The sequence below is a fragment of the Taeniopygia guttata genome, chromosome 6 (assembly GCF_048771995.1).
Source record: "Taeniopygia guttata chromosome 6, bTaeGut7.mat, whole genome shotgun sequence".
Lineage (NCBI taxonomy): Eukaryota > Metazoa > Chordata > Aves > Passeriformes > Estrildidae > Taeniopygia > Taeniopygia guttata.
In genome coordinates, this window is record NC_133031.1 from 9,834,701 (window position 1) to 9,851,748 (window position 17,048).

The following is a 17,048-nucleotide window of genomic DNA, read 5'->3' on the forward strand; positions in this document are numbered from 1 at the left end:
AGCTTTGGTGAAAACTCCATAATTAAAGATGCAACTGTTTTTACAAGGCTGATTTTAGCACTCCTATTATCCCAATTTTATGCACTACTGCATATATGTGAAAAAAACGAGAATGTTATACCCACGATTCATTATAACCTGGTAGGCATAATATAATATATGTGACTTAGAAATTAGAAATTCTAAACATACAGGTAGTGGTGCACATGGCTGTAGAAACATCTGCAGCACCCTAATTGTCCTGGCCCCACACTTACCTCAGGTATGGCTGCTTTTTAAAATCTGCCCTCACGCTTCACACTGTGAAAATGTCATCTCAACAGTCTTCCAAAGGGGAAGACCAGCACGATCTTATGCTTGGAGAAATTCCAACTCAAATTTGCAAGACATCCCTTTTGCTCGGTGTTGACACTGGCACAATTTGCAAATAGAAGTAACAGTTTATACACAAGCAAAGTTCCCACTGGTAATGCTTTCCAAAAACATAATTTAGAATTTTAAAAAAAACTTTAAAATAACTATGTAGCACATATTTGCAACAGAAAATACATTTTAAAAATTGCTTACCCACTCTTCAGTGAAATAATTCAGCTAGAATTTTACAAGGAATGCATACACAACATTAAGTATATTTAAATTAGAAAAAAAAAGGCCAATTTGCAGAACTTGGGCAAGCAGCAACCCCATTTTATTTCAGAGAAAAAACAAACCAAAATGCTCAAGGTTATTATGTTTCTTCTTTAGTTTTTTTCTATTATTTAAAAATTGATCATAGCCGTTTCCTATATGTTAAGCTGTATTTTTCACCATGAATAATTCAACTTATGGAATATGCAATGAATGCATTTATGTTTATTCCTCATTATGCACATGCACAGAAAACCAGAAATAAAAATTTAAGGGGTTCATTATATTGAGTAAAATACTTCAGTTGTTTCTTCAGTTTGACACAATGTGGTTATAGGATGAATCACAATGCTCTTTTTCCAAATTATTGCACCACAGCACTCAATCAACTCAAGCAGAAAGTTTAACCAAATGCAAATATGTGGAAATTGCTTTCTACCAAGAGGGAGAAGACTATTCACCCTTCCCTTTGCAAAGTAACAGGGGGATTTTAGTGATCAAAAGTAGCCACAAGTTCAGTCTTACACTTCTGCTGAAAGATGGCTTGGCCAAACAATCAAACGAAAATCCTGCACCCAAGTGTCTGTTTATGAAGTGCTCAAAGAGGAGGCAGGAATCTGTTTTACAGCTATACCCAGGCAATTAAGTTATGTATTTTTCCTTGTAAGTAAAACTGATTCAACTATGCCAGGAACCACATAATTCTTTTGGTGTAAATATAACTTTTAGCAGCATATGATGGGATTTGGCAATATTCTTGTAGGTGAAAGCACTTGATACTGCAGATGTCTAAAAATACCATTTGTTTTTGCAATGAATAAGAAGCATAGGATTTGCCATCATGATAACAATGAGATTTTGTCTAAAAGTAACAATCCCAACTAAGTCATGGCATCAGAATTCAAAAATGTGGTTTCAACAACTGTGAAACATATCACAAAAACTACTTACAGCGACTTCTTCAGTCTGCCTCAGAAGTGCTGTAGGAAACAACTGTAACTGTTTACAAAGCTGATGATATTTTAAGAAAACCTAATTTTTTAAAAAAATAAAACATACCAACTGACAGAAATGAATAACAAATCATAAACATTATAATTTTGAACAGAATGCTTCTTATGAAATACAAAATGTGTGCAAACCATTAATTCTGCTTTCATTACAGCCAGCTTGGGAAAGAAATACAGATTGCTGTAGAAAAAATATGTTCCCTGTCATAAAGTAAACTGAATACTCACATCATTTCACACTTACAGAACATCTTCCTGCCAAAGATGAAGATGAAGATTATCATAAAGCTCCTTACAGGCATCTTCTAACTTAGCCTAATCACATCCCTGCAAGGTGTGTTAGCTGTTATGGTGTTCCCTGCACACATGGTCAAATGAGAATAAATCGGTTTACACCTCAAGAGTTCACAGTGATGTGGTGACTTGCTAGGAAAGCCACCGGGAGTTCCAACTCCCTTAATTCTGCCTTCACAGCTGGATTGTCCAGCTCTTAGAAGAGTAGAATCTACCCAAGTGCAGAAACATAAGAAGTATTAAGCATCCCAGATTTCTGAAAATTCCATCAAGGCTTTCATTAATAAGAGCTAATGATACAGATAGTATCTAAGGAGTGAATTAATATAGTCGGGCCTTTCTTTCCCCTTCTATGACCATTGGACTGTGAAAGTAGGACATCAGATTTATTTTTGCTTTTCCTTTTTGATCTATTCTGTTCCCTTATTAATTTACATCCACTTATTTTTCTTTTTTTTTTTTTTTTTTAATATTCAGGTATTCTGGTTGCTATTTCTGAAGGTGTTTATAGACTTTAGGAACATAAATCATAGTGGTAATCATCAAGCAATAGTTTAAGCCTTTTCAGTTTCTCTAGCAATCTTCACCTTTTAAATGCCCCAAAAAGCCACCACACAAATCTCTATTTTAAGCATGAATACATGACATTTTCTAAACTTCCACATAGTGAATAGAAGGAAATTACCTGAGCCTTTTGTAAAACAAGATGATATACCTTAAGGGACATATCCTGTTCTTTTATGTTTAAACCAAAGAACTTAGGGCATTTTCTGAAGTTTCCCTTTCACTTAAGTATACCCAAAAGAAAAACAAATGGTAACATACAAAATACACAAAAGCCTCTGTGAGCCTTTACCAAAACCACATGGTTTTAGACTTGAGTAAGAAAGGAGAAAACAAAGTGAGTTGTGGAATAAAGAAGCTACACTAAGCAATGAAATATATATATATTTAGGTGCAATCATCACTAAGTCACAGCTAGCAGAAGGAAAAATGGTCTGCAGAAAGACCAGATCTCAGAACAACAGGAGAGTTAAGATGCCTCTGCAAAATAGCTCTGAAAATTCCTGCAAATTTGAGTTACTGACTTCGACATCCTCCCAGGAATCTTTCTGGTGGAAACAATCCCCAAGAAACCTTGTAAAATATGCTGAGTGTTAAAAGTCCAATTTAAAGCTTTTGACTGCATCCCCTCTAAAGGCTCAACACTCAACATTACGGTCTTTTGCCCTACCCTATCATTGATCCTAAGTGCAAAGATTTCTTATAGGGTCTAGACAGGGATGAATAACTACAGATGCTTTCCATACACAAAACCATGCAGAAAGAACCCTCTGTTTTCCACCCAAAATACACCTCCACAGCTAAACCTGACCAAAGGCTGAAACGGAAGCAGCTGACAACAAATTAGAACTGGTCTCCCACCCAAGTAATATAAACAAGTATGATTTTCTGAGCCTTTAAAAGTACTTCTAAGCTGTAACATATTTTTGCTGCAATAATAAAAATTCAGGCTGCCTAAATAATTGAACTCCAGTAGTTCCATGGTAATTTTGCTCTAAGAGGTATCATCTCTTCCAAGTTCTTCTCCAAACCTCTGTAGCATTTTACTCTCTCTATATATTAGAGTGAAAGGATAATTTCCAGAACTTTATTTTAGCTCAGAGCAGTATTCCACAGCCATTAGCTTTTTACCCATTTAGAATTATCCTCCCTTTCAATTTTCGGGAACTCAATAGTGTTCTGAATTTAACACCCAAAGAGTTAAGCCTTCCTATATTAACCACCTAGCAGCACAACCTGAAAGTAGCACACTAGAGATCAAAAGTAATGAGTAGTATACCAGGTCAGCCATTGTAGTAATTTTCCCATTTAATCATTTTACCTATTTCTTTGCCTTGTGGTTGCTTTTGAGTGATATCTTAGTTATCTCCACCTCACACATTTGGATTATGTGTCCATTTGGTCAGTGTGCTGCACATACCAAAGTGGGAGCATTTTTATCTGGGGTACCATATTTGAAATGAACATTAGAAACACCTAATAATGGATACTCACACATCCCAGTTTGCCTGTAAAGCTCAAACCTGTGCTCTGTGGTGTTTATGCCAATTTTTACTGGAAGGTAAATATTGAAGCATCAAAGCAATTACGTGACTTAAGCAAAGCCACTTGGGAATTCTGTAAAAAAATGGGACCAAACTTAAATGTAACACAGTATCCATGTGCTAGGGACAACACAGCACTGACAGGACACTCAGGCTTTTCTGGACTGGCAGCTGCAAACAGTGGGGTAGTCCACAGCATCTGGCATGGCACCAGATACTTCTGGTTCCCATACTTGTGCATAAAATGAAGAGCACAATTCTGCCTGAGAACCTGGATTGATTCCTACACCTCCTAATCCAACTTTGTTTCATTAAATAGGCAACATTTTTTCCACAATTAAGACAAGATAATATTTTATAATTTACATAGTGTTTGAAACTTAAGACTTCCTCGTTTTCAGTCATCTAGAAATGAAAGTGGACTGAAAAATAGCCATTTCTGGTAACAACAATGTAAGAGCCAAACTGAAGTGTTCAGAGGCAAATTTTTGGCAACAGAAAATTTTCAATTATATCTCCTGGAACTTTATACATTTCAAATACTTGTCTCCCTTCTGTTGAATTTCTAATAGATATTGCACAACTTTGGCTCCATGTTGATGTTTAATAGCTGTAGATCTAGAATCCTTCTGCCAAATCCTTGTGCCAAATTAGACTCTGAAGGAATCTCATGTTTAGCTGATAAAGATGATATGTAAACAAAAATTGCTTGTTTTTCCACTTACACTTCCGTAATTCAGACAAATCAAAGCAAATCACAGAAACCAATGGCCAAATGAAAATAAGAAGTCACATATATTTTAATATATGAGACTTATTTTAATTATTTGTGAAATCCTCTTTGTTCAGCTCTGTTCAATGTAGGACCCATTGATCATACCATGGTAATGTCTGTATTTCAACCATCTGAGCCATTTACAAACTACTTACAGCATGGGTTCCAATCAGAACCTCACTGTTCAACTGAGAATTTCATATATTTTTGGAGCATCCCCTCTGCCTCAGATTGTTCAAGGTAGCCTTCGCAAAACACAACAATTTATGTCAATAATCCCATGGAATCATTTTAACTGCCTTCTAGTCCTTGGCAGTCCTCTTTCCATCAACTGCCACCGATAGGTCAATCTTTACTTTTCATGCGAGAGCATCTTTCATTTTGGAAATTATCTTTTATTTATCTCAAATTCTTGCAGCAGCTACACTTGAAACATCCTAGCGTGTTTACGTAATTTATACACTCAGCTATCTTCCTTAGTAAGACAAGTGCCAATTGTGTTGTATCTTTCATATTTCTATTATATAGCAATCCTATCTTAATTAACAATAAAATACATAAGCTAAATTGTGCAGTCTTCACTATTATATTCACAGCATGCTTATGGCATTGCATCATTACTGCACACGAGAAATAACTTGCAGGATTCCTGCCTACCAATATAAAACCTGTTTTCAAGATTTAAGTGTGTAATAAATTAGAAAATATTTCTCATAGAGAAAATGTCTTCTGCAGCATAGCACTAATTCATTCTTGAAGAATAATGTTTTCTCCTGTGAGGCAGAATGTATATTATTTAGAGAAAAACAAAAGAGAGAAGGAAGCAGCACATCTTTACCCGCCGCACGTCTTTGCCGAATGTTTCGCTGTAGCTGGTGCCCAGTATTTCAAATTGGACATAGGGGTTGGCTCCATCTTCTCTGAATTCCATAACACCAGTTAGCCCAGTTATATGGCCCTAAGGAAGTAAGTTTGAGAAATTTCAGAACAGAAATAAATTGCCTTCATAAACACTCCTCTGCATAAAGTATGTGCCAAATATGCTTAAATCATGTTTATAGTAAACTTAAATGTGGCCATTGCATGTTCTTCAGAAGCTCAAGCCCAGCACTAGACAAAACACTTCAGTTTTTTCTTTTTTTTTTCAGAAAATTGCTTTAGCACTAACACACCCAGTGTCTATCTGAGCTGTCGAAAATGCAGCATAAGTCTTAAACCTCACCACTGCTTTACCCTCCTGCCCTCTAAGCTCCTTAAGTTATCCTCTTGCAAAAGTGCATTAATCAATTCCCATGACTACTCCAGATCCTACTTCCTCCACAGAAGGCACCCACAAAAACAACAGAAGTAGAATGCACTGGACCCACACTGCACTGTGTATAACTTGTTTATCATAAATCAGTTGCTTGTTTAATAGCTGTAAATTGTCCTTGGTGATTATAGATCACTTGCTTGTAATACGTCAAAGAAAAGTTGAATATAAGTTAAAACGTTCTTCAAATGCCCAGGCACACATGAAGCAACCCTTTCAATTGCCCACACAATGGTGGTTTGTCTTTTCTCACCTTCTTAATAGTCTCTAGCATGGATCTTCCTCCGTTCCAAGGTTTGGTGGATTTCCTCATGCAGTTCAGACTTGCCATGCTGTGCCATTTTCTGTCCTCCAGTTTTCTGTGGAAAGCATTGGCCAGCATGAGCACACTGTCATACAGGTACAGGTTGGAAACCTGCAAACAATAATAAGAATGAGCCTCTTTTTTTTATGTGAGCACCTTCCAAAGAAACTATAAAAACCAGAAGAGAAAACAAAAGAAGGCTTAAGTAAAAACTAAAAGCTGGGTATGTTTGACATGTTCAACAGTCAAAGCACTTGACACAAATGCCTGTGCTCCTGGGTCCCTCTGTCCAAGGGATTCTGGCGCACAGGCACTGCCTGAGCATTACTGCAATGCAGTGCTGTAAAGAGAGATCACACTCCACATATAAACTCAAACTACAGAGGGAGTACAGCTATCTATCAATGAAAGACAAGGATTGCTACTTTGTCAGCCCTTTCAGCAAGGAGGGAAAGAGAATGGAATTAAGTTCTTGGGGTTTTATTCATCTGATCAGCTGGTAATTTCTGGCGCAGCAAAATCCAATATACACACAACTCTTTAGAACAGAAAGAGGAGAAATTACAGTATTATTTTGGTTTTAGCATCTCTTTCCACCAAATATACATGAGACTGGTTATGTGCTACTTTCTCTGGAAAGTAGAATTCACAGTGAATTACAGAATTTAGCCTCCTTATTCTTCAATTTACATGAGGGATACAGAAATAAACAATTTATGACAAAGACTACAGTAAGAACAGAACACCACACTAGTAATGCTGAGCTACGTATTTAATTTTTCAAACCAAGACATGTCTAGCAATACAAGATTAGATCTTTGACAGGTAGTGGTATCCACCTCAAATGGTAAAACTTTTGTAGAGGAAGTTGGCTAACACAAGTGATTTAAAAAAAGTAATTAGATACTCTTTACCTGTTTCCAGAGTTCACATGCATTCTGCTTCAAACATATGCACAAGGGGTTAGATTCAGTCTTTGCTAAACTCAAATCTTCACTCTACATCATTGGCCAGATACAGCTTTTTCTGTTAATACAGCAGCAACAACAACACTAATACTAATAATATTTCTTCTAGCTGTAGGCTTTAATCATGATCATCCCTGACTTTGCCATTTATCTCCTGGATTTTTCTAGTTCAGCTTAGAAAGTAATGCCTAGACACCAGGAAAGGGTTGCAGGTAAAAGTTAATTCAGCTGCATACTTCCTATAAATGTGACTCTCTAGCTGTCCCAATAAAAGTGTCACTCTGCGAAAGTTTAAACATATATTACTGTTGAATCACTGGCTGCAAGTAAACTTCTGATGTCTGTAAGATCCTAATCTTCAGAAACAAAATGTTTTATGTTCCACAATCTAGAGTTTGACATAAATCAAAAACTTAGGCACTTTGAAATATCTTCTAGTATAAATAAATCTGAATGAAAGATATATAAGCAAAAATTAATTTTGAAAGAATCAAAATACAAAGAAAATAGGATATTGCAAATACACAGTTATTTAAGTGACTAAGCATAAAAAGGGATCTCAACATGAAAACAATGCAAACCTATGAGATACCATCAGGGAGAATCTCTCTCATCTGGCATTGCCATCTTTTTTCCCTTTTCTTTCCAGCCGTGCTGAACGGGCACTCCATATTGCCATTATTTTATCTAGTTAAATATTTTATTTTAGAATATTTTCCAAAGTAGTTATATGCCATACTTCCTCTGGTTTTAAGAAAAATAATTAAAGAGTTAACAGGAGTCCCAGCAACCAAAATTCTTCTGCTCAATTGCATTTGTTTCCCTATTCTGTAGATATTTCAAATAAAGCAACCAAGCAGATCCTTATTATTCAAGAGGGCACTTTTCTTCTGGGCTAAACAACTCTTCACAGAGAAAAAATCCAAAGCTCAGATCCCAAAAGACACACCACCCCAAACCACACACTACAAAATCCACTTTCTTAGAACTAGGTTTATATAAAAGGAAAAATGCCATTTCTTATAAACCTTCACGATCCTCTTTGCTCCCAACTGAATTTGTTTTTACACACTCACTTTTAACTGACAACTAATTGTCTGTTGCCTTGGAACTCCCACAGGTCAGAAATGCCTTGTGTTTTCTCCCTTTGGCACTGTTCTTTTGCAGCTCTGGAAAACTGCAGCCTCATTCCCAAAAACAGTGCTTGGTTTGCTAGCGGAGAGCTCTAAGGCAAAATATAAGATGCACTTGGGTACATTGTTTTCTGCTTTTCATGTGCTTGGAGAAGACACCACAGTTCTGCAGATGTGACTGACAGAGCTTGGGAGAATTGCACTGAGGATCTCAGCCTGCACAGCCTTGCACCCAACTCAAATTACCTCCTGCTGCAGAGCAAAACAAAACAATCCTGTGTTTACCAACCTAATCCTCACCATTCAGCTAGACTTTCAGTGGACTTTGTATCACTACTGTTCCATTAATTTCTTGTGAAAGAATGCCATAAACGGAGAGATAGCAACATGGGGTCTGCACAAGAGGAGTCTCCACCACATTTGTCCTTATTCTACATCTACAGATCTGTACCAAGGCAGAAGAAAATGTTGCAGAGAATCTACCAGTTTATTTTTTTGCCATGGACAGAATATTCTGCATGTTCTGTTGTATTATCCACTGGTACTTTGCCACTCTGGTTCTCTTCTGCTGAAAGCCTCATCCCAAACATGAGTAAATGGTGGTTTTTAATCAGCAAAATTCCTTCCATCATATAATCATACTCTATTTACTCCAGTAAAAATGACATGCATGCATAACTACATTTTACTCATTACTCACTAAAGAGTCAATATCTATGGAAGAGTAAGTTGCATCTTATTCACACAATCAACACTTCTATTTTAGAACAGAAAATATGCAAGCTAGGAAAAAAGAAACCAGCATCAAAATTTCCACAACTAAGGCTGGATTTCTAATAGTGAGAAAAAAAAAATAAGACACAAATATTCCAGCCTGATCTCACAGTAAATTCAGGGCTATAATAATATGCTTTATTACATTCAAAGCAAAATCTCTGCATATGTCATAATCATATTTGCAACATGAGTTTGCTGTAACCTCCAGAATAGTGATGCTGTGAAAAGAAAAAGGATTCAGCAGACACGACCTGTATGCCTTTTTTACTGCATCTGCACACATATTTTAATTTTCAGTGAACTGTCAAGTTCCCTATGAGTATGGATATGACCACTGAAAGGGAATTTTTGAGATACCCAAGGGTTCAGTTGTACTCTGATTCTACAGTACAGGGTTCAGCTGTATTCTGATTCAACCAGTACTGTCAGAGGCATAAGAAAATAGTTAATTTTAAAAATTCCTCTTCAGGTAGCATTCAGAATTGGTAGCAAAGCAAAAGAGAAGTGAAACAAGGTAACATACTTGGCTAATTTGGGTTTTCAAAGCTCTGGAGCATTTTTTGAATTCCCCTATTTGGATATTCATAGTGGAAGAGAGGAAGAAAGGACATATCTTTCTGAAGCGCTTTCCCTTAACAGAATAAAAATTCCTACACTAGAACAAAGTACTTGATTTTGGTCATGTTTGGAGGAAGTGACAGTAATCTTTAGTTCTTCTTTCTCCATTGCTGACAGTGTAAGAGCTGAAGGTACTAAAATGGTTCTTGATCTATCTGCTATAAGAATGATGGCGACTGCTTCACCAATATGTTAAAAAATACACCTTGTACATGAATAATTTTAGGCATGTTCAGGTTTATCTTCTGGAAATTATTCCAGACTTTATGAAGCTCTTTTTTGCACTGAAGAAATAAATCCACCATACACTAGTAGAGCACAGCAGAAATTTTCAAGAATGGAAATCTATCACAGTATTAAATGTCATTTCATAGAAGTTTCTATGTGAATTTCATGAGATTTTCCAGAATGATTTTAAAGTTATATATGAAGAAAGCTCCTTCAGAGGTACTAATTACAGATAAGTGCTCTTTTGAGAAGGCCAGCAAGCCACAAAGACTGCCCCCAACTCTGAGTGGCCAGCAGAGCCAGGAGTTCATCCAGAGAATGTTGAAGAGATCAGCTGGAAGGCAAGCTGACACTGAGATGCCACTTCTTCAAAAACTCATTCCCAAGCTGGGCATCTGTACCCTGCTGCTGCCAAAACTGCTCTGTGAGTGGCCACAGCAGTCAGCTCCAAGGATGAAGCAGATGGAAGAGGAAGTGCAGCCTGCCAGAAATGCCTGCTGCCTGAGGAGAGAGATGATGGTGATGCACACTCCAGCATGTCCTAAACCTGTGTGTCAGCCTCCACAGTTCAAGTACTGCCTGGTGCAGTTGCACATTTGTGTCTCTACTGACAGAGTGCATCTTACCAGGAGCAGCAAAGACCTTGGACACTGCCAGGGATGGGGCATTCACAACTTGACTGGAGCATTTGCCAGTGAGGAATGAAGCAAATAAATCATTGAGTGCCTCAGCCTCCTCCTTATCCTGAGTAACCGAGTTTCCTATTTCCATTCAGAGAGGGTTCATATTTTTTGCACCTTTTCCTTTTATCACCAACTGTATGTATAGAAGATTTCATGTTTTCCCTTGACATTTGCGGTCAGACTTAATTCTATCTGGGCTTTAGTTTTCCAAACCTGATCCCTGACTGCTCAGACAATTTCTCTGTATTTCTTACCAGCTTCCTGTCCCAGATTCCAGTCTCTGTAGACTGCCTTTTAGTGTTTTGAGTTTGTCCAGGAACTACTTGTTCATCCATGCAGGCCTGCTGGCATTTCTGACTGACTTCTCTTCCTTCTGGATGCTCCTCAGACCACTCCAGGCTGTAGCACTGCAGCCCACATGGATCAACAGCAGCAGATCATGGTCAGTGGGCTGTATGAGGCCTGCTAGGCTCTCAGTCACATCCCTGGTACAATGTCATATCAGCAACCACATGCCTCCGTATCTCTGAGAAGAAAGTCACCTGCTGCTCTCACCTGCTGTCTTCTTAGCTGAGCTGGTTGCTACACAAGGAGCAGATGAGGCTGCCTTACTCAGCTCTAGCCTCTCCCCTGATGTGAAGGGTCTTTTCAGCCTGCAAGTGGTGAAGTGGCTCTGCAAAAGCACGTCAGGCTTTGGGGAATGTCTTTTTCCCCTGCAGGTTTTGCAAGTTTTCTCTCTTCATCTCCCTCCCTCCCTTCTGGGTGTGCCAGCAGGAAAGTTTGGATCTGTTTAGCTGTGGATCCACTGCATACTGTGCTTGGAGCCAGCTCTCCAACTCCTTCCCAGGCTCCCTGATGTTCCTCCCCCTTTCCACGGGCTCCAGCAGCTCAGGCAGGTGTGCCTGGAGGTTCTGTGCCTGGATACATCTGTCACAGGCAGGACCACCAGGAGAAGGGACCCAACCATTGCAGCCTCTCCCTTCAGCAGCCCCAGCTGGGGGCGGCACACAGAGTGCCACACCACCTTCCTGTCCCAGCCACCGCTGTCCCCAGGGCCACCTGCTTCTTGTCCTGGTCCTGCCCACAGCCATCAGCCTCTCGTGGGCAGAGCCCTGTGAGACAGTGCAGCAGTGCCTGGGTTATAAATACACACTTGCTGCTCAGGGAGAGAGGGATCACAGCCAGCACGCTGGCATTCATGGAAACACAGTCAAAAAACAAACGGTCATTAAAGACTCAAATGTCAGCTTCAAACTTCCAAAGGGCTCTTTATTTATTACCCCTAAGGCAAATGAAATAAAATTACTAAAATTCTCCTACAAACACCAAAAAACAGACCTCAACTGTATATTTATTTGAGCTTTCCGACAGTAAGGAATCTAAATACTGTATTATTTAGTGTTTTGCCCATTCTAGTTTTAAGTATCTCAGTGAGCATTCCAAAGAATTATTTGTAAGACTGCCCTCTCAGACTCTCTTTTAATCAATGAGCAGCTCTTCTTTCCTTTTTAGTTTTCTCCTGTTTTTACAGAGTTACACATATCACAACACTCTTCCCTTCTTACAGGTTCTGTTCTCTGAATGATCACTGTCCTTCAGCTATTTATTATGGCCATTCATCATTATGAGTGTTTTCTTTGCCAGTAAGTTTTGAAACAACGTGTCACCAACAACACAAGGCCTGGATTACCCTGTCATGCTTAAATTTGTTAGCTGGAGGCACTGGCTTCACTCACTAAAATCTCAGGAATTTGGCACAGCTAACTCTGACTGTGCAAGGAAAGTCTAGTAGGAGTGCCTTGATAGAGAAAACTGAACACAACCAAGAGTCAAACAGAAGGACGAGGTAAATGCTGGAATTGCAAAACAGCCTGCAAGATTGCAATTTTTTTCCTACCTCACTTATAAATAAATATAGGTACAAATTAGTTTTCAGAGGCAATAACAAATGAAAGATGGAGGTACTGATGCTTTCTTTGAGCTACTATTGTCTGCTTCCTGATTGAGCAGTGAACAAAAATTCAATGAAATAATTATGCAAATAGAGAAATCCAGCAGTCAAAAGAGGCAGAGAGGAAAAGATCATTGCAGAGCCTACCGGGGGTTTTAGTCTTCAGCATGATCACAAAATCCCCCATGGCCATGAGACACCTGCAATGCTTTGGGTTTTTAATGAATTACTCTGCTAAAACACCTTGTAGAAAATACACGTCATTGGGCTTCAGGGAGAGATTTGTGCTGTGCAATGGGCAGTAAAGTCAGTTCAAGGATACTTTACATTCACATTGTACTCAGAAACAATTTCACTGTGACTGAACATCTGGCCAAAAATCCAAATTAAACTTTGCTAAAGAAACTAGCAAATACAGGTTTGCATTGAAAGAAAAGGAAAAATGTGGCTCATCAGTCCTTTATGGGGGAAAGTGAATGCTTCAATAGGGTTTAATCAATATTTACTGCTCCTCAGTAGCACACTACAGTTGTGTAATAACAGCAGTGTTAACATCAAATGAGAATAAGGCCATTTAGTTGGACAAAACTGCAGGATCAGGCCCTTAAGTTTAGGCACTCAAACATCCTAAAAAATAACTTACAGTAGTTAAATTGCAGTGATTCCTGAACAGAAAATAGATCAGAAATAAAAACCCAGCTTTGTAGGAGCAATTGCTAAGAGATGCCTGCGTAGATATCCAATGGACATATCAATAAAGAACAGAATTTTCACTCAAGGAGAAGATCAGCTCTTTCAATGAATTTCCTCCTACACTTCTCAACATCTCCTCAAATATGTCCAAGCAATGCCTGGAATAGTTCCTCAGAAGAGAGACTGGACTCTCAATCAGGAATAACCTCATGAATTTTGTGATTTTTTTCTTTTTGCCTTTTCAATTCTACTATGTATTTTGGGTCTTGCTAAATTATTTCAGATACACCGTGTCCCTGTAATATATTTTAATATCTTTAGAATCTTACATGGATTGAACTCATCAACTACATAAATGGTAAGCAAAGGCAAAAATAAACTCATGGGAATTACATTTCTAAAGAGAAATCTTTCTTAAAAAAACCATAAATAAAAAAAAATCTGATTTGGAATTTATGAATGCATTGTGAATAACCTGATGAATGAAAAAAATAGCTTCATCAAAAATCAAGTTTTTAGAGTGCCATCAAAACTAATACTTCAAGGGAAATATTTTAGATTGAAGCAAATTATACAGCAGAAGTTTTTCAAATTGATTCTGTAAGAACAATTCTGAAATAATCTAACGAGTTTAATAGCAATTATACCACTAAATACCATTCAAATGCCATGTGAGGATACATACTAGGTCTGGCTAGGACTACAAATCCTGAAGTGCTTCAGTGCTTTCTCTCCAGCTGAGGCAACACTGACAACAATGATGGCCCAAGCCACAGGATACCAATGACCAAGGGAAGAAAGCAAGTTCTAAATTGTGTCTTTTCCCTTGTGAAATGGACACAAAAAAATCCTACCTGAAGAATAAGACAGAGAGAAATGCACTCCTCTGAAGTCAAATAAAATGGTCAAGACAGGAAACTTTATAAAGCTTTTTCTCCACTTGAAGCAGAAACCCAGATGAGTATATTATACGTGCAAGAAATAAGGGCGTGAGCAAAATTTTGACAAGTGGGTTGATGGAATAAGATTGGATTTCCTAAAAGCATCCAGAACAGATGAGTTTTTGGATGAGCTTGCAGAACAGCCTGGTCTTTAAAAGGCTTGTCAAAATGCCAAACCGAGATGATCACCCACTGAAAAACAACCTTCTAGGATATAGTCCTAAAGACACAGAGAACAAAATCTTTCCAAAAAGATTTTAATTAATTTCACCAGAACAAAGTTAATAATCCATGACGTAAATGTTTCTTTCTTCACTAGCTTGTTAAAAGTGCTAAATTCTCCCCTAGAAAAATACTACAGCTAGACGTTGACAGAGATTAGCTTATTCTTCTTCAAAGTCACGAAATAAATAATTAACCAACAATAGCTGGTAAGTTACCTTGACAACAAACAATTATTAATATGAGACTGCCCAAGGGAGAATGAGGCAGGGATTTCCAAACTGTGGTGTTAATCAAGTACTTCAAAGGAACAAAAAGACTCAGCAGCACTGGCAGGCGGTCACTGCCTCTGGTGGATTCATGCAGCCTGTCATGGAGCTTGGAGCTCCTGTAGCCTCTGGCAACGGGGCTAATTCAGTGATGTACTTCTGTACAGCAAAAGGTCACCACTTTTTTTTTTTTTTTAAGCAGGGAAAAGGAAGAAGAAAATTGCAAGTACCTGAATTACAGGACCATTAATAATATGTCAGTCACACTCAAATTAATGTGAGCTGTATGTCCACAAGGTGTTACATAAGATATTTTGGCAAAACCTATGAAAAATAAATGCAGCTATGGAACACTTCAGGTATAACTGCACATGACAAAATCATCCCATATTTAATCTATAGACACTTAAAAATATAGTGGGGACAGCTAATATGGAGAGCTCTCACATGTGCCCTCTTTCATGCCAATGCAATTGGACATGAAAGTTATGCAATCAGCTGCCAAAAATATTTTACCTCTGCGCTTCTTTATCTCTCTTGTTTTTAAGTTCATAGAGAAGGAACTAATGGGCAAAGCATAACATTACCATACCATTCTCTCAAAGACAGTTTCTAAGGTGGTATAATATTTCTGGAAGACAGAAACTGAGAATATTTTATTTCCCAAAATCCACATCTGGAAACCAGCAGGAAGAAGATCCTTATCAAAAGATCCTTATCAATGAAATTTAGTAATAGGACATGAGGCTGCTGGTGTTAGCAAACCAGCTCCCAGTTACCAGTATGCAAATTTGCAAATTGGAGCTTGCTCACTGGCCTGTCAGAGTTCTTCAGATGAGTCTCTGAATTAGATTATGCATAAACCAGCATAGGCAGCAATACTCAAAATCCTGCTGTAATGGAAGATTATTCCCCAATGAGTGATTTGTTGGTGCAGCATAGATAATTTTTCATCATACTGGAAATTGCTTTGATCCTCTGAAATGAGCAGCCTTTGTTCTCATTTCAGCACACCTCAGTTACTAACAAAGATCAAAAGTGTCTTTTCTTTCTCAGCCAAGACAGACACTGACTTTCCCCTATGCAGAAAGAATACAGCCATGCTCAGAACTACAAGGGGTGTGTTTGGCTTTTTCCAAACTTTGCTATGGCTAGACAGAGCCTGAGACAGCAGAGCTTTGCTTCAAGGAGGAACTGTTCATATCTGCCCCTTAAAGGATTTCACTCTCTGCAGCTACAACCTTTTAATGGGTGCAAATAAGTAAAATTAACACCCCTATACCTTGGGAAATCTTAACCCACTTCCCTTCCTGACACTCTCCCTGTCTCACCTGGTCTGAAACTCTTCCAAGCCAGGACAGGATTCCATCTTGCAGGAGTCCTGGCCCCACATATCCTCCTGACCAGGCTGCAGAAGCCTTGGCTGGTGACAGCTCCTCCCCAGGACTAACCAAGCCCCTTCACCATCACTCCACCACTCACACCCACACTAGACAGCCCACAGGCTCAACCACTGACAGCCCACCTCACTCAACCCATCTTAGTTTAAAACTAAGTTTGCAATTAAATGGTTTCAAGCGAGTTTATATTCTAGGTCTCATTGCAGTTTATAGCTATCTCCAACACCTTCAATAGTGATACAAATGAGATTTTTAACTGTGTCTGAAATAAACCAAAATACACAAGTCCCATTGAAAGTCCAAGGCCTTTGTTTCTGAATTATTGCACTATCATTGGAAATACTACTTATTAAGTAATATTTATATTACTGGAACAAAAAATCTGATATCTGGGACAAATTGCCAAGAAATGTCAAGATGTTGCTAACACCAGAGTCAGATGTGTTACCAAAACCTGAAACTTGAGCTAGCAGTGCATATTTTACACATTCAGACAATTAGCAGCTCCTGGAGACTTCTGAGACTATTGAAAAGGGACAGACTGAATACATCAGCTTGATTCAGTCCATTACATAAATATTAAATGCTCTGCAGCCCAATACCTATCAGAGTTCTATTATCCTCCCAGATTAACTCTTTCACAACAGAGGTCGAATGACCATAAATAAAATAAGCAAGCAGTAATACCACAGGACTATGATGGCACAATCTTTTCAAATATAAAAAGACTCTTAA

General features: G+C 38.3%; 1 protein-coding gene across 7 annotated transcripts in view; it reads right to left on the reverse strand.

The window, feature by feature from the left end:
- The window catches only part of GRID1 (glutamate ionotropic receptor delta type subunit 1), a 482,872-nt gene that overhangs the window by 87,500 nt on the left and 378,324 nt on the right, over positions 1-17,048 (reverse strand). For all 7 annotated transcript variants that reach the window (XM_072930971.1, XM_002191537.6, XM_072930974.1 and 4 more), the window contains 2 exons: positions 6,380-6,541; positions 5,653-5,772 (listed from right to left, as the gene is read on the reverse strand). In XM_072930971.1, coding sequence (XP_072787072.1) covers positions 5,653-5,772; positions 6,380-6,541 — 282 coding nt within the window. The remainder of the gene's footprint in view (positions 1-5,652; positions 5,773-6,379; positions 6,542-17,048) is intronic.